The 22,327-nt window shown below is 37.9% G+C and overlaps 2 protein-coding genes across 4 annotated transcripts; one reads left to right on the forward strand and one right to left on the reverse strand.

Annotated features, from left to right (window-relative positions):
- Window positions 1-597: 597 nt before the first annotated feature.
- Window positions 598-6,338, reverse strand: cryz (crystallin, zeta (quinone reductase)). 3 transcript variants are annotated; one of them, XM_084412573.1, is made up of 9 exons: window positions 6,240-6,338; window positions 5,928-6,095; window positions 3,805-3,957; window positions 3,558-3,721; window positions 3,417-3,468; window positions 3,160-3,309; window positions 2,151-2,252; window positions 1,981-2,076; window positions 598-1,858 (listed from the first exon to the last, which is right to left on the reverse strand). In XM_084412573.1, the coding sequence occupies exons 2-9, from the start codon at window positions 6,033-6,035 to the stop codon at window positions 1,697-1,699; spliced, it is 987 nt and encodes a 328-aa protein (XP_084268699.1). In that variant the 5' UTR covers window positions 6,036-6,095; window positions 6,240-6,338; the 3' UTR covers window positions 598-1,696. The 3 variants fall into 3 exon arrangements, with proteins under 3 accessions (XP_084268699.1, XP_084268700.1, XP_084268701.1); XM_084412574.1 differs by having other exon boundaries at window positions 5,928-6,090; window positions 6,240-6,285; XM_084412575.1 differs by having other exon boundaries at window positions 5,928-6,043; window positions 6,240-6,279.
- Window positions 6,315-9,885, forward strand: tyw3 (tRNA-yW synthesizing protein 3 homolog). The gene is made up of 6 exons (XM_084412576.1): window positions 6,315-6,647; window positions 7,441-7,521; window positions 7,607-7,705; window positions 7,797-7,868; window positions 7,949-8,082; window positions 8,943-9,885. The coding sequence occupies exons 1-6, from the start codon at window positions 6,477-6,479 to the stop codon at window positions 9,142-9,144; spliced, it is 759 nt and encodes a 252-aa protein (XP_084268702.1). The 5' UTR covers window positions 6,315-6,476; the 3' UTR covers window positions 9,145-9,885.
- Window positions 9,886-22,327: the final 12,442 nt, after the last annotated feature.

Consider the following 22,327-nt stretch of genomic DNA (forward strand, 5'->3'; position numbering starts at 1 on the left):
ATAATATAAAATCTAAAAGCATTAAAAAGTTTAGAGTTGGTAAGATTTTTGTTTAATGTTTATTAAAGTCTCTTTTGCTCAACAAGGCTTTTGATCAAAAATACAAGAATAACTGTAATATTTTGAAATATTATTACAATTTAAAATACCGTTTTCTATTTTAATATATTGTAAAATGTAATTTATTTCCGTGATGCAAAGCTGAATTTTTAGCATCATTACTCAGGTCTTCAGAGTCACATGATCCTTCAGAAATCATTCTAATAATCGTTTGATGCTCAAGAAACATTTTCTTTATTATTAATGTTCAAAATTGTGCTGCTTATTTTTTTTTTTTTTTTTGTGGAAACCATGATATTACTTCAGGATTTTCTGATGAATAGAAAGCTGGATAACAGCATTTTTTTTTAAAATAAACATTTGATAAATGTCTTCTAACTGACCCCAAAAGTTAAAAAAGGTAGTGTATATACAGTACCAATTCATAATATCATATACTGTATTATGTTCATAAAATGTACACAAATATTGCTATCAGATATATCTACACAAGTCTATGTCAAATACTAACCTGGATTACACTCAGGCACATTCAAGCCGAGTTCTTGAGAATTTTTATTGATAAATTGACTACATGCTCAGTATATACAAACTCTCTCTGCTTACCACACTTGAGAAGGCAAAATGTCAAACGCTCATATCCATATCCCGAGTCCAAACAAGTTCATTTGCAAACCTCTCTTCAGTAATAGTTCATCAGTGTTTCCACTGTCCTAGTCACGCTGTGTCTCAGAGATCTGCAGTGTGGTTGTGTATGGATACGTGTAAATGGAGCATGCGTTGAACCAGCGTGTCACCTGATCTCAGAAATGTGGTACAGTGTCCAACACTGATGCCCGATAGCCAAGAACACACACAGGTTCACCTTACACCGTTTCATCTGTCATATACAGAGACAGACTTCCAGCCAATCAGCAGTCAAATGGTTACTGTGTTGGTTTTCATCTACTAATCATTGTAAGACATTGTAGTCTGCCTCGACCCAGATTCCACTCCAAAATATATTTTAGAATGAACTCATCCCCAAAATGGCTTCATTATCATAGAGATGAAGGGAGTCAAGTTATATTGTTTCTTTACCATTTGGGTTTATCACATCCTGAGCAAATGGTCAATTGTAGAACAGGACACAGAGAACCATCTCAGACAATAAGGTGTCTCAACTTCATTAACATATTACAACACTGCTATTACAACAAGAGCAACTTCATTTACATTACGAGTGGTAAACTGTAACAGGATAAAAAGTTTAAGATTTGGTTGTTCCGGGGTTCATTTTGACGCCGGTGAACCCAAGGTGATTCGTGTACTTTGCCACTGCTATGCTGTAATAAACTTCATTTTTGAGATCTTTAACGTCCACATAATTTTTTCTTACATTGATTAAAATCAGTAATGTGTACAATTTTAGGCCTGTTACTGTCTATTTGTGTAATATACCATTCATGTTATTTATAGTATGATTCATTATTATCCATTTGTTCAATTTAATTTAATCCATTTGTTCAAAACATTTGCTGAACTAATGTTTTCATTTGTGATGGTCTCTATAATTTGTTTCATACATGAAAATTTCATATAGCAAATTTGGCAGTTAATGCTAAGACAGTTCAGGATTTCCACTTCCTGACTAATTTCACATGATCAAAATCATCTTTCCGCTGGCTCCAGAACTGCCGATGATGTCTTCGTGAGCCTGGGCCACTTTATCAAGTGAATATTGTGGACCAATGACAGGTTTCAACCAGCCTGCCTCCATTCCTGCAAAAAGAGCCGCAGCGCACTCTGATGTTTCCGTCTGTGAAAAACACAGATAAAGTCTGGATCTTACCATGAAAAAGATTTGTCAAAGGTGAGGAGTAAATTCATAATAAGTACAAACACCAGAAAGCAAGAAACTGCACAGGAAGCCCAGTGTACCTTGGTTGCATTGTACAAAGCCACACCAATGATGCTGGTCTCTTTCATCATGGTGTCTCTGGGGTTGATCTCAATAGGGCCTCTAGAGCCAACAATCTAAAAAGAAAGAACAATATCATAATTGGACAGTATGCACAAAAACACTTGCGAAACAAACACAAGGTACTTACCATAACTCTGCCACCAAAGCCAAGCAACTGAAGATCATTACTGAGGTTGACGTTGGACAACATCTCAACGATCACGTTCACGCCTTGTCCATTGGTAGCATCCTGAACACAGGAGACCAGCCATTATAAAAACTTGCTTTTTTATGTTCTATTCTGTGAAGGCTATTATATAGAAAGCATATTCCAGACATGAAGACAGAATTCATGATAAAGTTAGATTAGACTGTGACTTAAAACTACCATTCAAATGTATAAAGTCTGCAAGTTTTTTATATGCTTAATATATACTTTATTAAGACTTCATTAAAACTTTAAAAGTTCACTTTAGACATTCTACTTTGCAGCTGCATGTCAGCTAACTCGCATTAGAGTTTTAGCAGACTGTCTGCTTAATATCTGCTAACTCTTTATTTTGATGCTTGCAACTACGTCAACTTATTCTATTAACCCGAACCCTAACAGTTTACTAATACTCTAATGAGAGTTAGCTGACATGTAGTTGACTGTCTAAAGTGAACTATTGAAATAAAGTGTAACCTAGATAAATTTACTAAGAAATGAATCAAAAATGACAGTAAAGACATTTATAAACTCTAACAAAGATTTCTATTTCAAATAAATTGCGTTCTTTTGAACTTCCAATTCATCAAAGAATCCTGAAAAAAATGTATCACTGTTTCCACAATTTAAGTAACACAACTGTTTTCAACATTGATAATAATAAGAAATGTTTCTTGAGCAGCAAATCATCATATTAGAATGATTTCTGAAGGATCATGTGACACTGAAGACTGGCAGAAGTCATTCAGCTTTGCATCACAGGAATAAATTGTCATTTTAAATTGTAATAATATTTCACAATATTGCTGTTTTTACTGTATCTTTTTTGATCAAACAAATGCAGCCTTGGTGAGCAGACTTAAAAAAAAAAAACATTTAAAAAGCCTTACCAACCCCAAACAGTGTTCTGTAATATATTGTGTAAAACTTAAATAAGAGAGAACTAAACCTTAATTTTCTCCAGGTAGTCTTTTTCTCGGTGGTTGAATGCTAGATGAGCTCCATTGCTGAGCACCAGCTTCATCCCCTCGGATGTCCCAGCTGTTCCCAGAACGGTAAGGCCAAACGCTCGTGCCATCTGACACGCTGCAATGCCAACCTGCAAATACAAGCTCAACTCATTCAAGACATCAGGAGAATAATGTACTTTACAAGTCTAATTCATCCAAATCATTTTTGAAATGTTAAGGGAAATTTTGAACTTACTCCACCACTGGCTCCATGGATAAGAACCGTCTCTCCTGCTTTGGCATGAGCCCTGTTCAGAGCAAAAGAACATTTGTATGCCTTTTATGTTTACATAACTCCCAATGCAGTCTTTTACAGTCATTGATAACAACATCTTACTTGTGAACTAGCGCCCGGTACGCAGTGAAATATGGGACTCCGAGAGCTGCACCCTGTTTGTAGTCTAGGGAATCAGGCAGCTTGTGAACCGTGTCCTCTGAGGCCACAGTATATTCAGCGTATCCTCCCGTCACAGTTCCTGTGGCGAAGACTCTGTCACCTGCCTGTGAAAACAGAAAAGATTGCAATCCATGCAAAGCAAACAAGTAAACATGTGGTGAGCGTGCAAGATGGGTAACAAGTTGACCCGTAGGAGATGAACATCCTCCCCGACAGCTTCCACCACACCAGAGACGTCTGATCCTGGAATATAGGGTAAGCTGGGTTTCCGAGCATAGGATCCAGAGCGGATGTACGTGTCCACTGGGTTTACGCCACACGCATGGACTCGAATCAGAACCTACAAGTGCAGAAAGCGTTTACACAGCTCTTTGGAAAAGACAACAATAATAGCTACTGATTAAGTAAGTAAATGTATATAAATATTCTTTGTGGAAAAAAAGGTGAAACTGGGTTTTCTAGGTCATCCTCTAAACATGATGACCAACATGTCCTTTGAATTTTCAGTCATGAAACACACTTCAAATATTCAAGCAACGTCATATAAAAGACATCATTCAATAGCTTCACATAATGCAAAATGATTTGAACACTTTTGATTTACACTTTTGTAATCAATATGAATCAAGAAGTTTAATCAAAGTCTTTTGGAGACACACAACAATCGCTTAATTTGATGCACAGATTCAACATATAAACATTGACCAGTGTACATAGTCTAATGGGTTTGGATACTTTAATGGTACAGTTGTTTAATTGTTTCCTGGGTTAAGCATTAGTGCAAGGTCTAAAAAGTGTGCAAGAAGCAAAATAAGTAGTTTATAACATAAATCAATTCAAAAATAATGTTTGTCCCTTTATTATGGCATGTAATCTGTGCTCCCAATATTGAAAGTTAGTATTTAGACCATGCAAAACGTTCCTTCATGGTCAAGGTTCAGAGGAAGAAGCTGAACTGATCTCCCCATCACACTGAAACAGTTAATAATTTACATTTACTTTTTTTTTTCACGTGGTTGTTTTACATGCGTCATCGCTAATACAGGATTGTATGTGTGAAAGAAGTTAAATAAAAATGATTAAAGCTGCAGTCTGTAGTTTTTCCTCTTTGTCGCCATCTCTGTTCGAAATCTGCAATTGCAGTTATTCACGGAATTATCAGGGGGGCAGCGTTTCATATTATTTTGAAGCTTCCCCGGGCGCCGTCATTGGCTAGCAGACCCCCACCTGCTGTTAGCATCCCATTGACTCCCATTCATTTTGGCGTCACTTTGACAGCGAATAACTTTACATCTGAGGCGTTTAAAGACTCCATTTGTCCATTATTTATTTCTAAAGAAACACGACAATGTATAAAAGGCTCCATTACCTCGTAGCTTACGTTATGGCCCCGTAGAAGCAGATTTTGTAAAAATAGGCTAACGATTGCGTCATAACCACGTGACTCTCTGTCGCACAGTAGAGAAATGACCGTATAGACAGGACGAGAAGCTTGCGGGCAATCGGGGGGACGTGGAGGCAAAATGACAAAATAATTAATCAGAATACCTACTAAAAGTTTCTCCTGCTCCTAGCTCGTGGACACCTCCTACTCACACTCTCCGTCTCTGCAAGTTTCGGAAGGGAATGATTCAGATTTCTCTTGGCACAGCTACTAGAAGACAGACGGGTTGCTTACGTCACATCTACGTCGTCAAGCTCAGTTTGAGTCTGCGCAGTACGCTCAGCCATCAGGAAGTGAAAGCTTCTAATTGACTTCACTTGTCTCCGTTGAATCCAATGGGGTCGCTGTGTCCAGTTTATGGAATTATCAACTTTACGTGGGTTGTGCCTCGGCACGGCAAGGATGAAATCTCCACCTCCAACATCCTCACACACAATATAGCCAACTAGCCGAGACAGTGGAGACACCTTCTTTATGTGTACAGATGTGTCGTAATGACGCAAAGACATGCTTGAATTTCTCGCAGAAATCCACCAGTACCACTGGAATTAAAAACATTATTACAACAAGCTTACCGTTTTGAATCGAGCTAAGGCAAGCAGATAGTTTTGAACACTGGCTGGTTACCTGCTCAAAGATTTATTTTGTGTTTATTTAAGTTCCGGACTGCAGCTTTAAATAGCATGATGTATTGATTTTAGCCAGACCAGGTGTGTGTTTTGAAAAGCGGTTGACAGAATAATTAATATAATAGAATAATACATTAAACAACAGTGTTCCCATCAGGTTTCATGGGAGAAAATTGAACTGAATTCAAAACATTCTGTAATCAGAAAAAAAGTCAAGATTGTTTTGAGATGACCCACCTGTTTCTGGTGAGGACTTGGCACAGGCAGGTCTGTGCAGAGTTTTAAAACTGAAGGGGCTCCAAACTCTGACACCCTGATAGCCCTCATTAATTTAGATGTGGCCATAGTAGCCTCTGCAAAACAAATGGATTAGCAAAGCAGATTGAACTTTGGCTGGATACTGCACTGTTGAAAAAGAGCAAACAATGAATTAGTACATCTGAATAGAAATGATCATATATTCCATATAGCACACATATCTATGCACAGCGTCGCGAAACTAAAGAAAACGGCACGGCATAAATTAAGACACATTATTACTCTGTTCACCTTCCACGCAGGTTGCAGCAGCATGCAGCTTACTCGGCTTCCGTATGAAATGAAATTGGGCACATCCCGGCCACCGTACCCGACCGTGCACTCGCACTCAAAACACAAACACGACACATGCGGTATAGGAAATCTATAACAAACTAGATTAATAATTTAAAATCTGATGGCATTGCTTAATTATATTATTCTAAAGGTCGGCAGAAGATAAAACGAATACATCATTAGTCTTGAAACATGGAGGGCGATACATTTCAGCAATGGAAGAATCAGTGTCTTAATAAGTGTGATTTCAGTAAGAAGGGCAGTGTGGATGAGGACATCTCTCATATCGTGTCCTTTATTAACAGTCATGATCGGTACTTCACGACAAGCTCTTGCTCAGGAAGAATCATCCTTTTTGACGGGGTGAGCCTGGGAAACGTTTTTGACTGTTCATGTCTACACGGCAAAACAATGATTTTCTTACTTTTTTTGTCTTGCTTTCCAGTACAAATATCTAAACATTCTTAAACCAAGAATGCTTTACTTACTTGAGAAGCAAAATGACTTAATAGGAGGAGAGTTCACCCAAAATCTAAAATTCTGTTACCATTTACTCACCCTCAAGTTGTTCCAAACCTGTATTAATTCATTTCTTCTGCTAAACACAAAAGAATATGAGTAACCAAACAGTTGATGAACCCCATTGACATCCATAGTATTTCAGTGGTACCCCACAACTGTTTGGTTACCCATATTCTGAAGAATATGTACCTTTTTAACCTATTGGCAGATATTTGATCTCTAACTAAATATCTTAAAGGGACAGTTCACAAAAATGAACATTCTGTCATCATTTACTCACCCTCAAGTTGTTCCAAACCTGAGTTTATTTGTATCTGCTGAACACAAAGGAAAACTTAATTAAAGGGAAAATACGATTTTATTTTTCTTACCTTTTTCGGCAGATCTTTTTTTCTTCTTCTTGTTTTAAGCAAAAACACACACCATATGGTTTTTATAAGACTCTATCGATTAAAGTTTTGGGCACACAGTTTAGAGTAAAATTAAAGTCATCAAGTCTATGAAGTAGCACAAACACGGCAGGCTACATTTATTTTGGTCTACAAAACATTCAAGCATTTAAATCAAAATATTTTAAGGTTATATGATAACTAGTATTGTGTATTGGTCACTGTGTGGTATGCTTTCATCTAAGGTGTCGGATTGCCCTGATGTGCAAAAGCGAAACTGTTCCTGGTTATTTGTCACTCATCAGAAGTGCCAAAGAGAAGATGTGGTGAGAAATACGGCATTAAAGACATTTGACAAATGTACAGTAAGAAATGACCTCGATATTAAAGCTTCGCGTGTTTCGGAAACAGGTCACAGGTCTGGAGAAGTCTGTTGGAGATGCCACTTTCAAGTTCGAGCCTTTTGTCCTTCACGTTCAGTGTAAAGAGCTTGGCGACGCACAACTACTGGTGAACGTCACACTGAATTAGAATGAGACATCCGGATGTTTAGAGGAGAACAAAATAATAACTTGCTTTTCATGGTTTGTTCCTTCCTCAGCACACTGTTGCTATAAACTCTGGCCTTAGGAATTCTGGTATAACTGTGGGAAAGAAAGGCAAGATCATCATGGTAAGATGCAAACTGTGCTTTGTGCTTTTTCAGCATTAAAGATACTACTGAAATGTCCTTGAAATGTGTTTGTTGTATAGGCGGTACGCAGCACACATTGTCTTGAAGTTCCTCTCAGCCACAAGGGGAACGTCCTCACCACTGACCAGTACCTTGATTTCCTCGTCGGAGTTGCGAACCAGAAGATGGAAGAAAATCTTAAAAGAATAGAGAGGTATATTGTAAGCAGAGTTTCCTTCTGTGTTTGCACACTAGTTTTCTTATTTAAATTGATGCTATTTAATGCAATTTAGGTGTTTGAAATAGTTGAATTATTAAAGGTATAGCGGAGGATTTTCTTTTTCCGGGTGGATCATCAAGACTATTGGTCCTCCTAAGTGTCAATCATTCTGGTGATATGTTTACGTAAGGCCGTCGTACGTGCTCATGCACACGATTCACACGATAGCGTGCGCTCAAAACACAGGTTGGGCTTCCCACTGATGCCTCAGTCGCGAAGTTTCTACTTGACAGGTAAAGTTTGGCATGCTATTTGGAGAAATCCATTTAAAATCACTGCTAGTAAAAGTTAATGTAAGCTATGATTAGCTCGTGCATGCTCTCTCGTGCACACATTTAATAGGCGTTCCCTTTCGGGAGCAGGTAGAGTGTTGCGCATGTGCATTTTTTCAAAAAGTGGAGAGGGCGGTTCTTTTCTAAAATTCGGGAAAATCCTCCGCTATACCTTTAAATGAATGTCTTAAAGGGCACCTTGGTCTGTACCAGTGTTAATTTAGTATTATTAATTATACTTTAATCCAAGATTTTGAATTAGTTACATTTACTTAAATTAGCGATAGTGACGTCAGAAACACCAGTGATTTCAAACTACGTTTTTGAGACTGTCTTTGGTTCACCGCAAATACTCAGCAATGGTGCTGCTGACTAATGAAATTGCACATGGCTTGTCTTAAAGCATATTAAAAACACCACATAGACATATAAACAACATTAAAAAAACTTGATTTTCACCACAGGGGGACTTTAAGTATTTTAATATGATAGTAATGCTATATTTATATGTATTTTAAATAGATTTTACGAGTGCTTACAAGGTGCCCTACAACCTCAAGAACAGAGATGTAGTTTAAAGGAGGAGGCCGACAAGAAACCCATCTACAGACGGAGGAGGAAAAGGACGCAGGACGAGTCTGTGACAGACTGTTGCCAAAGCGTCAAAAAACATAATGAAAACAGTGAAGAGGAAATGAACTGTGATCTACTGTTTTTATCTTAGGAAATCTTTCTTTTCATCATCTTGAACAGTGCACATTTATTCAATAAACACCCCTTTAGTGTGAAGTACCAGCTCATTAGACATACCTCACATTACCGTTTTATGTGAACATTAGACGTAAACAATTGTTCTTTTTTTTTAATGACAAATATAAATGAAACAGTCTCATTCCCACTTCCTTTAGGAACCTTTTTGATAAGGGGCGTCTGCTTCCTGATTAACATTTGCCTCGTTATTTTGCGGGAGCTTAGCGAATCTGTTTTAGTTTAACATGCCGTTACTTCAAAGCTTTTGTGTGCGTAAACCTTAATTCTTTTGCTCGTCCAGAAGGAAGATGTTGTCCCTCACAGCAATGTATAAATCGAGCGTGTTATTCATCTCCAACAAGCAATCTGTCAGACGTCGTGGTGAAAACGCCGTGTGGTTTGGAGCACATTTCCTCTGGATTAGAAGGCATCACTGACGGGGCCTAGTTCTAGTTCTGCAACGCCTCATTTGGGAGACTTGGCTCATTAACAGTCCGTTCTCCGCCATGTGCATCTGCTTCATTCGGCATTGCCATTAAAGACTTTCATGGTTTTAATAAAGACAGGAACTACAATGTTGAAATAATTCACTTGTATTTATATCAGTAAAGCATCTTCTAGCTCTAATAAAAGTATTTTTTATCAAAAACATTGCTTTTCATACATTGTTAAAAGATACCTCATTTGACCAAATAAAGGTTATTTAGCTGCATTTACACATGTGAAAACATAATTTTAATGACACATACCTGTATGTGTCAGTCAGTTTAAATAGATTTTAAAAGATGTTTTTTTCTGAAGAAACTAATAATGAATGGGTTCTGTGGTCAAAGCTGTCAGACAAGACAGGGATCAGCATGAATGTGTACAGCAGTACACCAGTAGATGGGGTAAATGCACTTTTAAAGACATCAGTAACAGCTGTTCTTCAGTGATCAGCTGCTGCTTCAATGGTTCAGTTATTTCCTCTAAATATAATGCCGGGTCCAGTTATGGACCCTGAAGAGAACAATCGGCTTGCTTTAAAATAACTTTTGGTGTTCAGATATTAAATTAATGTTGTTCCTGTTATTTCTATTACTTAATTTAGGTCATAATTCATTACATCCAACCTCCAAATAGGTGCCTCAAAGATGATTTATTAGATTGATCACAATATACAGTGGGTACGGAAAGTATTCAGACCCCCTTAAATTTTTCACTCTTTGTTATATTGCAGCCATTTGCTAAAATCATTTAAGTTAATTTCTTTTCCTCATTATTGTACACACAGCACCCCATATTGACAGAAAAACACAGAATTGTTGACATTTTTGCACATTTATTAAAAAAGAAAAACTGAAATATCACATGGTCCTGAGTATTCAGACCCTTTGCTCAGTATTTAGTAGAAGCACCCTTTTGATCTAATACAGCCATGAGTCTTTTTGGGAAAGATGCAACAAGTTTTTCACACCTGGATTTGGGTATCCTCTGCCACTCCTCCTTGCAGATCCTCTCCAGTTCTGTCAGGTTGGATGGTAAACGTTGGTGGACAGCCATTTTCAAGTCTCTCCAGAGATGCTCAATTGGGTTTAAGTCAGGGCTCTGGCTGGGCCATTCAAGAACAATCACGGAGTTGTTGTGAAGCCACTCCTTCGTTATTTTAGCTGTGTGCTTAGGGTCATTGTCTTGTTGGAAGGTGAACCTTCGGCCCAGTCTGAGGTCCAGAGCACTCTGGAGAAGGTTTTCGTCCAGGATATCCCTGTACTTGGCCGCATTCATCTTTCCCTCGATTGCAACCAGTCGTCCTGTCCCTGCAGCTGAAAAACACCCCCACAGCATGATGCTGCCACCACCATGCTTCACTGTTGAGACTGTTTTGGACAGGTGGGTTTTCTCCACACATACCACTTAGAATTAAGGCCAAAAAGTTCTATCTTGGTCTCATCAGACCAGAGAATCTTATTTATCACCATCTTGGAGTCCTTCAGGTGTGCTTTCATGTGTCTTGCACTGAGGAGAGGCTTCCGTCGAGCCACTCTGCCATAAAGCCCCGACTGGTGGATGGCTGCAGTGATGGTTGACTTACTACAACTTTCTCCCATCTCCCGACTGCATCTCTGGAGCTCAGCCACAGTGATCTTTGGGTTCTTCTTTACCTCTCTCACCAAGGCTCTTCTCCCCCGGTAGCTCAGTTTGGCCGGACGGCCAGCTCTAGGAAGGGTTCTGGTCGTCCCAAACGTCTTCCATTTAAGGATTATGGAGGCCACTGTGCTCTTAGGAACCTTAAGTGCAGCAGAAACTTTTTTGTAACCTTGGCCAGATCTGTGCCTTGCCACAATTCTGTCTCTGAGCTCGTCAGGCAGTTCCTTTGACCTCATGATTCTCATTTGCTCTGACATGCACTGTAAGCTGTAAGGTCTTATATAGACAGGTGTGTGGCTTTCCTAATCAAGTCCAATCAGTATAATCAAACACAGCTGGACTCAAATGAAGGTGTAGAACCATCTCAAGGATGATCAGAAGAAATGGACAGCACCTGAATTAAGTGTCACAGCAAAGGGTCTGAATACTTAGGACCATGTGATATTTCAGTTTTTCTTTTTTAATAAATGTGCAACAATTCTGTGTTTTTCTGTCAATATGGGGTGCTGTGTGTACAATAATGAGGAAAAAAAAAGAACTTAAATGATTTTAGCAAATGGCTGCAATATAACAAAGAGTGAAAAATGTAAGGGGGTCTGAATACTTTCCACTGTATATATTGGCCTACACTCCCATTCAAAATATTTTTTTGTTGCTTTTATTCAGCAAGGATGCACTGAATTGATCAAAAGTAAAACTTTTACATTGCTCAAATGTTCAAATAAATGCAGCATGTTTTTTTTGCTGTTCTTTCTATTCATCAAAGAATCTTTCAACAAACATATTAAGCAGCACAGCTGTTTTCAACATTGATAAATATTTCTTGTTCATCAAATCATCATATTAGAGTGATTTCTGAAGGATCATGTGACACTGAAGACTGGAGTAATGATGCTGAAAATTCAGCTTGGCATCACAGGAATAAATTACATTTTAAAATATATTCAAATAAAAAAACAGTTAAAATAAATTGCTATATTATTTAATAATATTTCTGTTTTCTTCAAATAAACGCAGCTTTGTTGAACATAAAAGGTTTATGAAATAGAATAGAATAAAAAAAAAAAATTTACTGACATCAAACCTTTGAACGGTAATTTAAATATGCTGATCCATACATTATGAAATTACCGAATTGTCACAAAATTTAAACAATATTCATTGATTTTCAGTCTTAAGCCACTAAGGATCCAGTGTACCTGTGGTCAGTTTCAGACACGTCTACTCATTGTTATACACTCCCATTGTTTCCCGCCAAAAAAAAGAGTGACATTGAGATCCAGGTTAACCACAAATGCACCTTTCACCAACCAAAAGGACTTCTAATGATAATCTTAAAATAACACCAATTAGCCAGCTGAAAGACTAGGGAATGATTAGAAATCTCTCATAATTATTCCTAGGCATTAAGAGTGAGGGGGGAGGAGGGGCGCTTGATTGGCAGGTTGAGCTGAAGGGGCATTAGAGTGAGTGAGAGGGAGTGCTGGGAAGGGCACAAGGACCGCCGCAATCAGAGCAGAATTGGGAGCTTTTGTGCCTGTGTGATTGTCAAGTGGGCCATTTCTGTCTCTGATTAGGACCCTCTCTCTGATTCGGCGGCTGTGTGTCCTCAGGACTCCCTGCGCAATCACACTGCCTCTTACTGTCACTCCAGGCCTGCTGATTTCTCAGAGAGAGCGAGAAAAAAAAAAGAAGAAGAAAAGAGACACACGTCAACTCAACCCCTGTGTCCTTCACAACTAAACACTGACTCGGTTTTACTATAGGAAGGGTCACTTATTTTAATGAGTATTTAAATGAAGCTAACAGACAGAATATTAAATTTATAAATCCATTTATACTTGGCCACATAAATGTGTCTCCGCAAAACAAATATAAATCCGATCTTCAATTCCCACGCTATATGCAAATTAAGATATTTGCTGCATTTTATTTATCATCAGCTAATTAACCCTTTTCACAGACTGTGATGACGTGTTTTAACGGTCATCAGCATCATAAATCTATATGTACATTTATAACACTTTGTATTATTTGTACTACATTATTACACTTTGTACATTTATTATATAATTTTGCATCAAATTTCGCTGCTGTGAGGGTGTTTCTAATACAACGGCTTTGAATGATGGTAAAGTTGACATCTTTCTCTCTTATGACTGCCGTTTTCAAGCTCTATATTTTTTCCCTCTTTTTGAAAGTTGTGAAAACACTATTGTGGAGTTTTTCTTTCGCTATTTGAGCCAATTGGAACACAAAAATATATATTTAACGTATTCTCTCATTCATCACTATAGAAGATCAAAAGGTCAGCATCAGCACTGGTATGATCATTTAGTCGCTGAACACAGAAGATATTTTGAAAAATGCCGGTAACCAAACAGTTGATGAGCCCCATTGACATCCATAGCATTTTTTTTCCTATTATGGAAGTCAATGGGGTCCATCAACTGTTTGGTTACCGACATTCTTCAAAATATCTTCTTTTGTGTTCAGCAGAAAAAATTAATTCATACAGGTTTGAAACAACTTGAGGGTGAGCAAATGACAGAATTTTAATTTTAAAGTGAACTATTTTTATTTTATACTTTTATTTTTACTATTACTTTAACGGTAGTAAAGTAGGCTAATAGAAATACTACTCTTACAAATCATCTAAATCAAATCAAGTCTAATTTTGATTTGGAAGCATTTCTACAAGTTATCACATTGTTTACCAAGAATCATCTTTTGTTTATCTCATAACAAAGGAACATCACTTCAAATCCAATTGCTATGCAAAATTACATTTTAAAGGAGTCTTAAAGGTCCTATGACATGCTGCTTTTTGGATGCTTTTATATAGGCCTTAGTGGTCCCCTAATACTGTTTCTGAAGTCTCTTTCCCGAGAGAATTACAGAATTACAGCCACTACGAGCCAGTCCCACAATGAGCTTTCCTTAGGACGTGCCATTTCTGTGTAGGCTATGTAGCTTTAAATGCCTTGACCAGCTTGCGGCCACGGTACCATGCGCTAATGTTTACAGTGGATGTATGGCAATGGCTCATAGACACGCAGTCGTTCAAGCTTTCCAGTTTGACCCAGAATCTGATCCAGATGGAGAAGCACCTGAAGAAGTTGCAACTCAGCGGCTACAGCAGGACATCTCTGAATGGTTAGTTTAAAATATTGTGTCTGATACGGTACTTTAGTTGGTTTGTTTATGTACGCTGTTACAGTTATTATCTTGTAGCTAACACTAGCCTACGATGTTGGCTTTTCATGTTGCTTTGATTTGCTATCGTTCTAAGGCTGTATTAGCATCTATATCAGTAATCTTTGTAGTTTAGATAAGACTCTGGCTCATTTTTTTAATGACAAAGTTCTCCATGTCGACGTATATTGAAGTCATGTTACTCATAACCCATGATTTACTCCTGAAGATTTACCTCTACTCAACACCTGCTTGTCCACTCTGTCATATATATATATATATATATATATATATATATATATATATATATATATATATATATATATATATATATAATATCAGCTATAGACACTAACCAGTGCCACTATATTAGTCAGACCTCTGCTATTATTACATGAAGGAACTAAAAAAAGACTTTTGTGTTCATTTTTATATCCAAACACTGAGCAACTGCCATGCTTCGCTCGTTTGCAAGCCCTGATGTCTCGAGGAAAAACAATATCGCGCTTGCACGGTCATAGCTCATTTTCTCATGGGCGGGCCAAATTCTCTGGGCGGGCAAAGAAGAGAAAGAGGAGGTAACCTTTCCCCGTATGACGACATAGGGAAGATTCCAGATTGGCCTCCTGAGCTTTCATTTTCTCAAAGGCAGAGCAGGATACCCATTTCTAGCCACTGAGGGACCATATAGGCAGGCTAGGGGAACTCATATTAATGTTAAAAAACCTCATAAAGTGAAATTTTCATGCCATGGGACCTTTAATATCTGAATGGAAATTCAGTCAAAACTCAAAATTCAAGTAATTTTAATATTCAATTATCAAATCAAGCTCTGTAAAAATTCTAATCTACTACATGAGTGTCACGTGTTGTGTGGGAGACTAAACACAAGATGAAGGTACAGGCTTTAATTCCAACAGGTACATCCAAACACAACTACGAATAGACAAGACCAGACAAAGACAAACAGAACTTAACTTAAATAGCGAGAGGATAATGAGATGACTGATAGGTGCACAGCTGAAACTAATGAGTGTCCACGACAACAAACTAACTAAGGAAGAACGGTACTAATTGAAAACATGAGTCCACGTGGTGTGAGAGTGTGACAACCAGCATTTAAAAGATATGCAATGATTATACATTTATATACATGTTTAACAGAATTTTTATTTTATATAATGTGATGTTGTGTTAAACGTATTTAATATAAATAAATTGAATATAAATGCTCTGATATTGTGCTATAATCCAAATCCAAATGTTTACCTACATGTCTCTGTATATCAGCCCTTAATTTGCTTGGCTAATGATCTGAAATTTACCTGAATCAATATAGATCAATGTAGCTGAATAATCAAATACTTAACTGTAATTTCATGTATTTTGACTACTAATACAATAATGAAGAGAGAGGTGGCATTTAGTGTGTTTGGTCATACTTTCCCCATAAGCGATTTTTACATTATATTATGTTTAACTCTCACACACACACACACACATATATATACACATACATTTTCTATACTTATTTTAAAATATTATTAAAATATTCAGTAAGTTGCAAGCATTATATAATATGTGCAACCATGTGGTATTATTTGAGCAGATCGGATCTGTATTTTGTAGGAGCCTTATTCTCCCGGTCTTATCTCTTATTTTTCTTAGCCAGGCGGTGTTGAGAGTAGTCTGATCTTTAGGTAATTTGACAAGGCCTCCATGTTTTGTTTTATCAGCTCTTAACTGCCGTCCCTTATTCTCTGATCCCTATCATTATGCAGACGTGTGGGCCAGACTCCCAGAAGAAGAACTGAAATTACCAATGTGTTTGTCTTGATGAATTGATCATGACATTCTGCAAAACAAATGTCCTTTTTTCCTTAATTTTTACAGAAAAGCAGAGACAAATTTTCTGGGGAGAAGGAGGATGAAAAGGATCAGGAAGTGCTGAGAGCCAGATTCAAACTCCCATTTCCCATATTATATGCACTATCCCAGCTAACAAGGAACATTCTCAGAACTATGTCGAGATTCTGGCACGGTTCTCTCGAAAGGTGTGTTCGACTTGACACGGCACAGCACACAGCGATCAGCGTATGACATCAAAAGACCGCGATTAGCAATTAGAGCAGATGACTGATGTCATACACTGATCGGTCTGTGCAGCGCCGCTTCAAGTCGAACACGCCTAAAGTTATGAGCATAACATTCTCCCAGTAACGTTAATAGAATGTTGTTCAAATGTTTGTTATCTGGTCTTTTATAATGTTGTGGTCTTTAATAAATGTTAGCACAAAAACATTTGTTTTAGTTGGTCATGTCATGGTTTCCAAATGTTTCAGAAAGTCCAGAGAACATTCAAAAGTAACATTCCAATAATGTTTGCAAAACGATGAAACGGAATGTTCCCTTAAAATTCACAAAACCTAAATTTTTAAACGTTTAAAAATACTGGACGATTTGAACATTAAGAGAACATTTTCACAACATTATATGACTAAATGTTTTAGAAAATATATCTGTTAGCTGGGATAGCTTAATGTGTTAACCACTATAGGCCACAAATCCAACAATGGATCATTTGATTAGATATTTAACTTCTTTGGATCTGTGGAGATGAATGACATCAGCAAATGATGCTGAGAATCTTTTGGATGGCTTGAGTTTTTATCTCAAACACTCTCGTGCAGTCCGATCCATACTTTCCTGTAGGAAGTACGTCTCTCATTCTGGCTTAACAGCTGTGACATTCATGTATCGATTACATACGTAGACACGGTGGCCCTTTCCATCTCCCAACGTACAGCACAACTGCCAGTGGTAAAGTATGTCTGAAAGATGAGGGCCAAACAGACGGGGTCCCGTGAGAACTAGAATGATGAATTAGAACGCACAGATTTGGAAGATTAATTTGATTCTCTTTCATCTCGGGCGCTCGATTATGTTCCGAGAGCCTGGCTCCCTCCAAAGATTTCTGAGCATGCAACTAGTCTGTACCCCAACGGAAAGAAATATAAACAGTTGCACACAGGGTACTGTATCATTATCACAACAAAGACTGGAGGAGGGTGCTTCTGAAATCTGAGGATAGAAACATCTGGAGCGCGTTAATCAACCGGTGAATGACGGATGAGTTTTATTCTGCCTGGCGACAGATGCGAGGCGGGCCTCCTAGTCGATTGTGACGCATGATTATGACATCATCTGACTAAAGCGGGCCATAATAGGGCCTCCGTACACATGTCAGCGAAGTACACATGTCTAGAGGTTTGTGCCATGTTCACTGAGCTCACTGATGTGGTCAAACAGGTTCCTGTTTTAATTCCCATGGAATCGTTCAGCTTGTTTTAAACAAGTTTGGGATATAAAAACCATTTTGTAAATGATCCTATGGAATGTTTCCAAACAGTTTCTGTTTGAATTCCTGTGGAATTATTACTTATTGTAAACAGCGTTGTATATTACAGACACTATTAAACTAAAACCACAATCAAAATTGTGTTTTGAAGTCATCTATTACTAGTGTTTGCAGTTTTTTCTTTCTTGAAAAAAAGAGCTAAAAAGTGATGATCCTGCACTACACACATTTTTGTCCAATCAGATGCTCTCTAGAATGAGAATGCCCCTCCCACTAGTACTGGAACACCAGAAACCATCTGTAGCAAGTTATTGTTCATGACAGTGACACATCAAAAGCCTATTGGCCACCTTTAAAAAACTTCCTGCATGCCAAACTTCCTGTTTCAATAGGAAATATGTCAGAAAAGTGATTTCATGAGAACATGCTACATCCAAAATTGCATACTTCCCTACTACTGTATAGGCAAAAAACATGTTGAGACAAATCAAAGTGCAGAAACCAATGTGTATTGTACTTCTAGACTAAATGTGAGCGTGCATTTACTCATCTCACTTGCACAAAAAAAGATTCAACATTCCTCAAAATGAATAAAATCCGTGAAATGCAGAATCAGAATATATGCAAACCTCCAATAACTAGATATGTTAAATAAAACATAAATTTGTATGCATTTAATCTCACTTTATTGAGCGATGTAATTGCTTCTGAACTTCAATGGTTCAGTTAAACTATAAGCAAAAATTACTATAAATTATTAAATTTTTTGGTAAAGTGTTAAACTTTTCTCTCCTGCATCCGATTCGTCCGTTATCCAGAATGGCAGCACAGCTGAAAGGTTTGCTTGAGCTGCGCCCTCTACTGTACATGCTTGAATTTGCATTTCCTTCAGCCTGAGGCTTATTATTTCACTTTTGGTGTGAAAGGGTCATTACATTTGCCCAAAAATATAACTTTTTTGTTATAAATAAACAAGCCCAGCCCAGGTACAAAAAAAGGAACACAAAAGTAACGCAAAAAAAAAAGTAAAAAAGTAACTAAATAACGCAATAAGTTACTTTTTAAGGGAGTAACGCAATATTGTAATGCATTACTTTTCAGAGTAACTTTCCCCAACACTGGTAAGCACTGCTTTGTTTACGGTTTGAATATCTGCAGTAGAATAAAAATAGACTATTGATACCTGCTGATATAGACAGATATTTACGTACACGCAGGCGCAGAACACACATGCTAATTGACAGTCGCCTTTAGTCATTTTGGTGTGTTCAAGCGCAGCTTTTTGGCCGAGATGCAGCCGACGAGAGGCAACGACACAGTCGGCTTTCACGGCCATGTACATCCCGGGCTTAAGGTGCAAATACAATGGACACTTTACTATCCCATGAGGATTTTTGAATGGTGAAGCGACACAAGTGATGCTGGTAGGTAGGTCACATGACAAAGACAACATAACAAATGTAGGACGTCCAAATCAAGCGTGCCGCACAAGCCCTGAAAAGTGAAGCCAAAACGTCTCGATCGCCCCCCGGTGACTGGTCCTAGTATAGATCATAAGCCCCGCCTCCCCGTGTTATTCAACGGGACTTGAGACCAACTAAACAATTTAATTACACTTTAAATATCTTTTTTCCGAAGGTGGTTTCTGTCATTTACTGTAGTTTTTATCACGCTGATGTAAATTCAAGTGTTTGTTTTTAAAATAAGTTTGTTTTTAGTTAGTTATTTGATGCTATAAAAACGGTGGTGTGACGTCATGATTGACAGCTGTGATTGACAGGTTCTCTGAGCGAAGTAGTCACTGAAGCACCAACAGACTTTTTTTCGGGATCTTCGGAGGACTGAGGAGATTGGAGCTTTAAATTTAATATCTAAATTTCTATAATTAATTATTTCACACTGAGAGTGAGGGCGGGGCCTTGATTTCGCGGCTTTAGGCTACTTCCTGCTCACTACTGCCCAGGTCTGGTCCCGAAATCGCTACTGCGCAGACTCAAGCCCCAAGATGTCAGCGCCACTCTCACCAATGGAAGAGAGCGAAGGGGCGTCGTCCATTGCTGCGTTCCAGTCCAAAACTGTCATGCCCTTCACTCGCAAACTTCCCTCCGTCTCGTTCACTCGGATGTACGTCATTGCGAGTGCCCACTACTGGCGGAAACTGCAATGGGCTGAACTGGAACGTCCTAAGCCCTTGATCACTTGGAATCAGCTGTGGAGTTGATTTATTATTTACATTTTTTTTTTCCTTTAAGAATTTGTTTAATGCAGCATCCAAATGTTTATGTGTGTTTGGGTTGTTTTAAACAAAAATATATATAATTAATATATCATAGAGTTGTCTGTTGTGGTGGTAATTAGATGAGATATGTGGTGACGTCACAATCGTACTGCATTGTGGGACATATAGGTGCCTGAAGTGTACATTTGAAGCAGACTCGTTCCCTCGGTCAAAATCGAGGGAACGAGGGTCTGTCCATATAAACTTCCCTCGTCCACTTCACGAAGTGGAACGCACTTCAAAATGGCGGCAGGGATTCCCCCAAGGGGAAGTGCTTAGGGAAGTTCGCAAGTGCGTGTCTAAAAGTGGACTGGAACGCAGCACATATTTTTTTACAGTCTATGGTCCAAATTCACACATTCACACTATATAGAACATACTTTTTTAACAGTCGCAAAGCAATTACTTATTCAAAAGAAGTGCATAATCAGAGAGGTGTAGGATTTTTCACTTTTCATTCACTCCCTTAAAAAAAGCTGGTAAATTTCACAAATAATTAAAAAGGCTAATAACACATCGCATCAAAGTAGAAAGACTGTAATAGTATTTTCTTATAAAAGTACTAATTTTATTCACAAGTTTGAAAAATATATATTTCTCATCTCTTTAATGAACCAGGAAATGACCAATTTAAATGTCTACAGAACAATCTCAGAAAGACTGAGTGGCCATTCACACAGAACGCGTGTTTGCATTTAAAAGGCAGGGGGATAAAAAGAAAGCTAGAGACACGTTTTAAAAGGTGAGCTTCTTTTAACTTAACAGCACTTTTTATTTTATTTTGTCATGTGCGAAACACAAATGGAAAATCAGCATTTTTCCAGCACACACTGTGCCTTGTCAGGTGAATATGAGCACTGTTAGCCTCTTGATGTATGTGATATGTGGGTCTGCTTTGTGTTGTGTGCTTCACAGTACTCATGTGGTACCTGCAGGCCCCCTCGGGCCTTATGGGGGTCGACCCGCTGATGGGTGGCGTGCTGCCTGCCACTCGCTGGTGGGCCGGCTGTAATTTATGTGATCCCCTGTAATTTCCTGCTACTTTCTGAAGTGGTAGCGGGGCGGAGACAGCAGAGGAGGTTGAAGGACCCTTCCCTGTTTGACCTCTCGCTACTTCACGCATCACCCTGAAGGAAATAATTACACGGGAAGTAGAGAGAAAGAACCGAAAGGAAGAAAGGGAGAAATTGAGCAGAGAGGACCATAAACATCTCCTGACTTGACCGCTTTCACTGTGAGGAAGTGCACACTAAAGAGGTCAAAGGTCAGGACAGCCATCCGTTGTGAATTAAAAGGTATATTTTAACATTCAGACAAAGTGCATGTTATGACATTGACCAAAATAGGCAATAGACATAATACAGTTCAAGGCAACAAACCGGGATTGACCTTAATATTAGTTGAATGTGTTTTAGAAACTAGGCATATAGCAGAAAATACAATTTATAATAATTACTGACTGTACATGTATCCAAAACAAATAATAGTGTGCAATAAGCAGTAGAAAGTATATATATATCAAATTATCAAAAAATTCCGGTAACGTTTTAAGGTTTCATTTGTTAACATTAGTTAACATAATAACAATGAAAAATACTTTTAAAGCACTTATTAATCTTAATGTTAATTTCAACATTTACTAATACATGATTAAAATCAAAAAGTGTATCTGTTAATATTATATAATGGACCTGAGCTAACATGAACTAACAATGAACAGTTAACAACAGTTAACTAATGTTGAAGATTAATAAATACTGTAACAAATGCATTGCTCTGTGTTAATATAAGTCAACGCATTAACTAAAGCAATCCAGAAGCATTCTAGAAATCATTCCAGAAATTATAAATACTATGAGGAAGTCTCCAGTTGTTTTTTCTATAAAGATTTGTAGACATATCAAAATAAAAGCCCACACATACACAATGTAAATCGACTGGAGAAGTAGGATTTAGATGTAAAAACTACATCTGTTTGAACAAATCTTTGCTCAAGAAAATGAAAGATTAGGGTATTTACTTGAAATGTATACACATACTTAGTTGTTTAAACTGTGAATATGCTAAATAAAACAATCATCCAATGGGATTTTGAAATCTATTCTTTCATAACATGCGCATTTAATGGAGGTGGCAGAAAGGAATTCATTGTGAACTAATCAAGTGAGATGAGAACTGAGCCGAGTCTGACTTGAGTGT

Source organism: Rutilus rutilus (genome assembly GCF_951802725.1).
Source record: "Rutilus rutilus genome assembly, chromosome: 6".
Taxonomy (NCBI): domain Eukaryota; kingdom Metazoa; phylum Chordata; class Actinopteri; order Cypriniformes; family Leuciscidae; genus Rutilus; species Rutilus rutilus.

Coding starts and splice junctions, on each gene's coding strand:
- tyw3 (XM_084412576.1), top strand. CDS start 6,477: ATGGAGGGCGATACATTTCAGCAATGGAAGAATCAGTGTCTTAATAAG. Junction 6,648..7,440: donor GAATCATCCTTTTTGACGGG/GTGAGCCTGGGA, acceptor CTTTCATCTAAG/GTGTCGGATTGCCCTGATGT. Junction 8,083..8,942: donor AATCTTAAAAGAATAGAGAG/GTATATTGTAAG, acceptor TATTTTAAATAG/ATTTTACGAGTGCTTACAAG.
- cryz (XM_084412573.1), bottom strand. CDS start 6,035: ATGGCCACATCTAAATTAATGAGGGCTATCAGGGTGTCAGAGTTTGGA. Junction 3,958..5,927: donor CAAGTCCTCACCAGAAACAG/GTGGGTCATCTC, acceptor CTGCACTTGTAG/GTTCTGATTCGAGTCCATGC. Junction 3,310..3,416: donor TCCATGGAGCCAGTGGTGGA/GTAAGTTCAAAA, acceptor TTGTATTTGCAG/GTTGGCATTGCAGCGTGTCA.